Here is an 8,212-nt window from a genome sequence, read left to right on the forward strand (position 1 = left end):
CAATCTCTCTCTCTCTCTCTCTCTCTCTCTCTAATGGCAGTAATATTGTCTTTGTCATGGTGGATTAGGTTTGGAGAGATTACAAAGACCTAACCAATTATCCTTATGTGCATTGAACAATGATGCTATTAAGGAAGTTGTGTTCAACATAGGCTAATCCATAGAGGCAAAGATAGGTCTGGGGCAAGCTATGTCATTGAATAGTTGTATATGCTATAGATGACTACCCGAATGCACATTAAAGTTTACAAGTACCCAGCATAGTGGTTAGCTAATTTTGCACACAAGGATAAAACTGATTTAAGAATGTAATCTTTCTTTTATAAATATTTTATTACGGATTTTGAGAGTGACAAGGTGAATTGTCTCACCTAAATTGGGGTAAGGTGAATTATGTCTCCATTATAAGAGCTTCAACCGATAAAGAAAACATGACGGGTTCTTTCTGAATTTCCAGCTGATACCAACAATAAATAATGGTATCATTTCAATATTAACTACGGCCAATCTGATACCGTATCAACCAATCCAATACCGTATCAACTGATCCGATACAAATACCGAAGATTATGATTCCCTGTCCTTGCTTATTGTCTCGAGGCATGACAGCTGTATTACCCAAAACCAGATAAAATTAAACAACGCTTGAAAGAGAATTCATAGTAGTTTGTTCATAAAAAAATAAAAAATAAAAAATAAAGTGATCATCTCTCAATTCAAGAATCCAAGATCAATATTTTATGAAAAAGATTTCAAAGAAATCAAGAGGCACACGTGAACACAGCAACATCTGATTTATTAATGTTGTTAATGTGTTCACTACCCTTTTCCCTTAATTTTTCCAAAATCTTTTCTCTACTCGTGAACTCCATGTATATTTTATAATGGATAATTTAATTTAAAAAAAAAAAAAAGAACATGTGCATTATGAAAAAGAATTGAAAGAAATCAAGACGTTCATTAATTAATTGAACACAACAACTTTTGATTTGTTAAACTTCTCTTACAAATTCCGTCCCTCTTCTTCAGCCTATCAGCACTAGCTCACACACACACGAGAGAGAGAGAGAGAGAGAGAGAGAGAGAGAGAGAGAGTCATGTTAGGGGTCGCCGCTTCATCTTCTTCTCTCCAAGCACACCCATCTCATGAAAGAGGTGATGGACATTTTAGTAGTTGTTTCTTCTTCTATTCATTTTAGTTCTCCGTTCTGAATCTGAAACTGAATTTTTTTTTATTTACTTTTTGTTAGGTTGGTTGTCGAGGGAGCCTAAATCCTTGAAAGCGAGTACGTATCAATATTTTCTCTTTCTATAACTTTTTTTTTTTTTTTTTTTAATTTCTTCGGTTTGTGCTTGATGTCCGTAGTTTTTAGTAATGGAAAATGTCTGGTTTGTTTGCGTTTATAAAGTTTTGTGAGAGAGAGTATGTTCTTCAGCCCGAGAGAGAGAGGGAGAGAGAGAGAGAGAGAGAGAGAGAGAGTATATTACATTTACTTGGATGGGAAGGTTGGGCAAGCACCTTCAAAGATTGCCTGACTAGGAGTCAGTTTGGCGATTTGGTCATGGAACCTATATCAATTCAGTTGTGGATAGATGGAATCTATTCATGGTTCAAGGGATCAATAATGGATCCCCTAGCCCGAATCGGATTGATATCGGTGGAGGGTGAGGCTAAAAGTGTTGTTGTTGTTGTTTATTTATTTATTTTTTTTAAGAAAAAAGGATAAATATGACCTGATTCAGGATGATCGGGATTGGGATCTTTTACACCCAAGAAACTACCTAGTGAGGAGGAATGTCTCCTTTAGTTTCACATCCGCTGAGGGAAAGGTTCTTGGCACTTATCTCAGGTTCTTCTCCCATGTTGAGATGAGTTTTAAAGCCTTAAGGTCCGTGGACCCACGAAGACAATATCTTAGCATGATTAGGAAGCCGAGATGTTATAGTATGGACCAAGACCAATAATAACCCTAATACCGATTATACGATGGCACTAGCCTAAAAAACGAAATAATCCCGCTGCAACCAATCATTAATCATATCAAATAAATCTTTTCGTCTTTGGTGAATTTACAAAGGAGTATAGTCATAGTTGTCCTCCTATTCAATTACTTCAATCATTTCCAAACACCCCATAGCTGACCTAGGTAAATTCATAAGTTATATTCGAACATCCAAAATCAGTAGCACTTGTTTCTGTCATAAATCTTTCCAATTCACAAAAAACTTAAGTCCGAGTCCTAATTAGTATTTAGTAGTAATAATTAAAATAATACATGATTACCCTTTGGCCTTTCATCTCATATTTATAACTATTAAGCATTAATTAAATTTAAATAAGTAATTAGAGAAAAAAGTCTTGAAGGCAGCGTGACCACTACACCTAGACATAGGTATAAAAAATGGTAATCCTACCATTGTTGATGTTTCCATGTGTACTCCCATTGATCCCAGCATTATTGCAAGGGTCATGCTTACTTTCAGGAAATCCTATCTGGCAAGTATTATAAGAATGTTAAATGGCTCCTTAGTGGTTCTAATTCTAGCCAGTTTTTTTTGTCAGATTTTTTATTGTGAACCTGAAACCCATTCAAGAACCATCTCGCTTCTGTCTCATTTTGTAAACCAATTCTTAGTACCATCCCATTTAGAAATGAAACAGGTCAGTTTAGGGTTTTAACAAGATGGTTCTCATTCCGGTCCCAATTTGATACCTTTAGGTTTCAAAATTGATTTTTTTTTTTTTCTTTAATATGAATTTGGCCATGAATCTTGTCGGTGGGTTTCGATATTAGTTTTTTTTTTTTTTTTTTTTAATTATTATTATTTTTTTTTAATGTGGATTAACTCGTGGTTTTAGGTGGGTGGGGTTCGATACTATTTATTTATTTATTTATTCTTCCACTTTTAATATGCATTTGGGTGGGTAGGTGGGTTTCAATATTGTTTTGTGTCTTTTAAATGTGAATTTCTTTGGTCATGGGTCTAGTCGGTAGGCTTTATTTTTGAATTGATTTTTTTTTTTTCTTTCTTTCTTTCTATTCCTTCATATGGAACAATAAAGATAGAGGACATGTTAGTTGGAGAGAGAGAGAGAGAGAGAGAGAGAGATCCTCTCCAATACCAATGATCCATCCAATGATTGAGAGTGTTTGGACACGTATCCCTAGGTGTTGGCAGGTGTTGGGATGCGCGATCAAGCCCTCCCAACCCTTGGATGGATTGTTGGAGGGTGGTTGGAGGGTGTAGTCGTTGGAAATGAGCCAGATCCAAGAGAGAGATAGAGAGAGAAGCTAAGTGGATTAAACTATTGAGGATTAACGGATAATGGTAGCAATTTACAAATGGCCTAGCTAGGTTTGAGAAGTGGCATTGTTCGTGAGATATGGTATCATGTTCAACATGGTGTGACTAATTTGGTGGTCCATTAGCTTCTTTATAGCCATGAGACCTTAGCTCTAGATACAATAAAAGGGAGAAAAGAAATCATTAACAATGATTTGTTCCATCATAAAAATAAATTGTGAAGGATGGAGATAACAATATTCTTGGTAATTATAAGATCTAATATATTATGTCGCAAAAGGGGAAAAAAAATCTAAATTATTCTCTAAAGACTCCAAATGACTAATAATTATTAGCCATGAAAGACTTATTATCAACGGAAAATATTTTAGGTTAAAAAATAATCATAGTCTGTCCTTATATTGTTAATAATGTTGAGGACAAATGCGTAACCACGAGGAAGAATCCAACTACAGTTTTTTTGCTAAAAGATCATTTGTACTAAATTTATATTAAAAAAAAGGGCCTAAATTTTCAAACACAATTACAAAGGAAAAATCTAGATCTCCTAGACAGACTAGTCCACCTTCGGCATTGCCATAAACAGACTAGACTATCCAAGAGAAACTACAAGAAAACTTTAAAAGAATGTGCCAAATCCAATTATTTGAGACAGAACCTTGGTCTTTGCTGAGCATCGACTTCAAGTTCCATGTTAAGAAATACTGGCCCAAACTTTCATCGGGTCTGAAGTCTCGAACTTTGCTGCAGATTTTGCAAGGAAGTTAACTAATGGATTCGCTTTACAATAACAGTGAGTTATGTTCCATTCTATAGAGTTCAGATAGCAGAGAATGCTCCCCCATCTTTGACCAACATACCATGGAGTTGTCCCTTTCAGAATGAGACTCACCATAGCCATTGAGTCATAGTCAATCCATAATTTCATCACTCCTTGCCACTTTGCTTGTTCCACCCTACCTATCAAGGCCAGAAATTCCGCTTCAAAATTTGTCTTGACACCAAGGTATTCTCTGAAAGGCGCAACCACCAGAGTCAATATGCTTGCATGTCTTTGCAATGGTGAGAAGTGAGTTAAGCTATCAATCCTTGTTGTTCACAGGCAAGGCCCTTTCTATGTCAGATCTAATCATTGCAAGGAGAGTAAGAGGTCAAATCTTATATCGCAGGCCTAGAGATTGGATTGTAATCTTTGGTGTGTTCCTCCCCCATAATGGATAAAATTAAACACAAATGGATGCTCCCTTGAAAATCTTGGTAAAGCAGGGGCAGGGAAAAACTTAAGCAAACACATGCAATCATATAAAACGAGAAATTTACCATGGTTTGACAAGATTGCTGACATCCACCTAAGAGAATAGGCTCACAACCGCTACCTAATGAATCTAAATCAAGAACGACCAGCTTCATCAAGGAGCAATTCATTTGTGATGTGGTGTGGAGGAACCACATCATCACAAGAGGCCCCATACTTGGCAACATCCTTTGCCAGAAGATACGCAATAGGGTTAGCTTCTCTAAAGCAACGGGAAATCTTCCACTTGATCAAGTTCAGATATAAGATAATGTGTGTCCACTCCTGATGCACAAACCAGGGCATAAGTCTATGATGAAAGAGAGAAACAGACATTGTGGAATCTGACTCAATCCACAAGCGATTTATGTCTATATCACAAGAAAACCTAATCCCCTTGATGATGCTCCATATCTCAGCTGAAAATTTAGTGGAAACACCCAAGAAGATCTTGAAACAAAGAAGCATTCTCCCATCATGATTCCGAAAAATATGCCTCTTCCTCCTACACGGCTTGTGGTATATGTTGTCCATATGTATCTCTTACCCGAGTTTAAACAATAGATCCACCTATTTCTATACCCCCTGCAAGTCTGTACAAATTAGCAATCATCCTTCCATGCATCATAACCATGGCCCCTCTTGAAACCCTGAGAACTCCACCTTCAGATGAGCATCTTAAACCTTTCAAATCTAATGTTCCCGGTGAAATGATATTCTTTCTTAGATCTGACACATGCCTCACCCTAGTCAAAGTTCACACAACCCCGTCAAACATACGAATTCATACGATCCCAATCTGAACAACCTTGCCTTTCGCATTGATTGTCATTTTGACAATACCACTCTCACATGCATGATATGTAGCAAACTAATCCGTGACTGAACACACATGAAAAGAAGAACTAGAAGATAAAATCTAATCTGAAGTTTTCATACCTGATTAAGTAGTGATAAGAACACTCCATCATCACTCCAAGACCCTTCCACGACAACAACAGTGGATGATTTGTCTCCATTCTCCTCTCCTTCTCTTTTATGTCCTCTGTAGGCTTTGGGAAATTCCTCTTTATATGACCTTCCTCGCACTAATAGCGGATTCTCTTACGACCTTTTGACTTTGAGCGACCTTTGTACTTTTCAGACTCCTCCAGTCTCGTATTTGATTTGCCTCTTCCTTGACCACCACCTGCAATCAAGGCACTACCCTCCTCTGATTCACCCCTCACCATTATTTTTTTGCAGTGTCTCGTTCATTAGCAAAGCAACAATAACCTTGTCAAGTTTGAGAGTATCCTTACCAAACAGTAGTGTAGTCATGTGATCAAATGAATGAGGTAGTGATGCCAACAGAAGAGCCTTGTCCTCCTCTTCGGTCTTCACATCAAGAGCCAATAGCTTTGTTAATATCGTGTTGAACTCATTCAAGTACATTTCAAATCGCCCCATCCGACAACCAATATGATCCAGTTGTATCTTGTAGATAATTCTCTTCGTGAGGTCATTGTACATAGTATGCCTTTGCACATCCAACTTAACTCCTATACCCCTAGCCCAAATAGAAGAATGTGTTAAGTTAGCTAGCTCTGAAGTTAGGCTAATATTGAACAAAATGACTTTCCCTTTCTGGAATGCCCCCTGTTCTTTAGACACCAATCGAGAAAGCAAAGGAGATAGACGTATCACCATCACTTTTGATGGAGTTTTCACGAAGTGCTATGCAATTTGGACAGAACTTGTCCAAGGATTGAGCCCCTTCCACCTTAGGGATCAGAGTGATCAAACTATTATTCACCCCTTTAGGAATTTTCCCTGAGTGAAAAAAACTTTTCACTACTGCATAGAAGTCCTCACCAACAAGATCCGAACACTTTCTAACAAAACCACCCGAGAAGCCATCTGGCCCTGGCGAACTCTGTGGGTCTAAGTCCCAAACTGCAGACTTTATTTCATCATTTGATGGAATCGCCTCGGATACCTAGTTATCCAACTCATTGATCTCCTTTGGGATGTAGGATAACTACTCATTATGGCCAACACTGGAGCTCCTTATGGAACTCTTTATAGAAATTTGATATATAATTCGCCAATTGCAACTGATCAAACACCAGAAACCCATCTGTTTTCTTCAGGGATCGGATAAGATTTTTTGCATGTCTCATTTTTGTTGAGAGATGGAAAAATGTTGAGAGATGAAAAAATCTTGAGTTCCTATCACCACTCAATATCTACCTGGTGTGCACTTTCTTTGCCGATAATTTCTAATGATTTTTCATAGCCTACTTTTCTCATTCCTCCCTCACAACCTATAAGCATGGTTAGTAAGTTCGGAGATGGTAATAATACGGGAATGGATACGTACAACAATTAAATGGGCCATATGGTAATAATACGTTTCAAAAAATCCGGTGCAATAAAACACATACAGCAATGATACGGTACGTGTTTAAAATGTGTTTAATATGATTGCCCTGTAAAAATTTAGGAGCAAAAATCCGGGACTAAAAATGATTGCTTGAAAATAAATTCTAATCTACAATGCTTTTTTGGGCACTAAAATCCAATATGATTTTCCAATTTGAAATCATTTCCCATTCTTTTGAATTTTCACATATAATATTAATTAAATCTAACCCCTAAAGGGTATGGTAGAAAGAACTAAGATGAGAATCAAACCTCATCTCGTCTCGTAACTTTTACATGTTCTCTTCTTCTTCTTGGTACTAAAACAATGTTCAAAAAGATGGGGAGTAAGTGTTTGCAATTGTTCATCCCAGAGATGCGCTTGGATTTTCTTGAAATTTCCATGGGGGTACAATCTAAAACCATGGATCAATTTTAAGGCTCAAGAACCTCCTCTCTTCAACTCATTTGATTTCTCAGATGTAGTATTATAAGAAAAGTGGGAGGAGAACCCTCTTTTTAATTCTTCACATTGTCCAGCTGCAACTATGTTTGTAAATAATTGACGGTCCAATTCAAATGGCGATTGTATGCTAAATTTTCTAGAAAGGTTTTCATTTCAACCCCTTTTGGATAATCCCGCCCTTGGCCATCTTTGTCCATGTGAGTCATCTCTTTTGAATCTTTCTTGCTTCTCGTTAAAATTTATTTGCAAATGCAATCGCCCTCGATTGGATTTTCAACTACCAATGGAAAGAAAAACGGAGAAGTGGAAGGGTTGATTGGGTTTTCAACAATCGATGGGAAGAGAAATTGAGAAGAGAATGAGAGCAGAGGGTATTGATATCTTACCCATCACCCTCGGTCACTAGCCATCAAGAATGGAGATGGAGGAGAAGGGGTCACTAGGGCAAGGGTTCCTCTTTTTTTTGGTTTATTTAGATGAGGGAAGAAGAAGGGTTATAGTTTCGATCGATTAGGGTTCCTGATAGAAAACAGGGGTCGAGAATCGGGATTTGGCCAATTTGGGTTAATCTCATTTTTTTTTTTTTTTTTTTTTTACCCAATAGTTTTATTGAGTTTGTAACGTATTATACGAGTATTAATCGTGTATAATATGGTTATCTCTAAAATCCGCATATTAAACGGGTTTTTTAGATTGATACGTCAAATTATGAACTTTTGAATTAAACGTTCGGATGCACGTAT

General features: G+C 37.1%; 1 protein-coding gene across 1 annotated transcript in view; it reads left to right on the forward strand.

The window, feature by feature from the left end:
- Window positions 1–1,051: 1,051 nt before the first annotated feature.
- The window catches only part of LOC122062797 (coumarin 8-geranyltransferase 1, chloroplastic-like), a 27,971-nt gene continuing 20,810 nt past the window's right edge, over window positions 1,052–8,212 (forward strand). Inside the window, exons 1-2 of the mRNA XM_042626439.1 lie at window positions 1,052–1,155; window positions 1,251–1,286. Coding sequence (XP_042482373.1) covers window positions 1,098–1,155; window positions 1,251–1,286 — 94 coding nt within the window. The 5' untranslated portion in view covers window positions 1,052–1,097. The remainder of the gene's footprint in view (window positions 1,156–1,250; window positions 1,287–8,212) is intronic.

The sequence above is a fragment of the Macadamia integrifolia genome, unplaced genomic scaffold (assembly GCF_013358625.1).
Source record: "Macadamia integrifolia cultivar HAES 741 unplaced genomic scaffold, SCU_Mint_v3 scaffold1114, whole genome shotgun sequence".
Classification (NCBI taxonomy): Eukaryota; Viridiplantae; Streptophyta; class Magnoliopsida; order Proteales; family Proteaceae; genus Macadamia; species Macadamia integrifolia.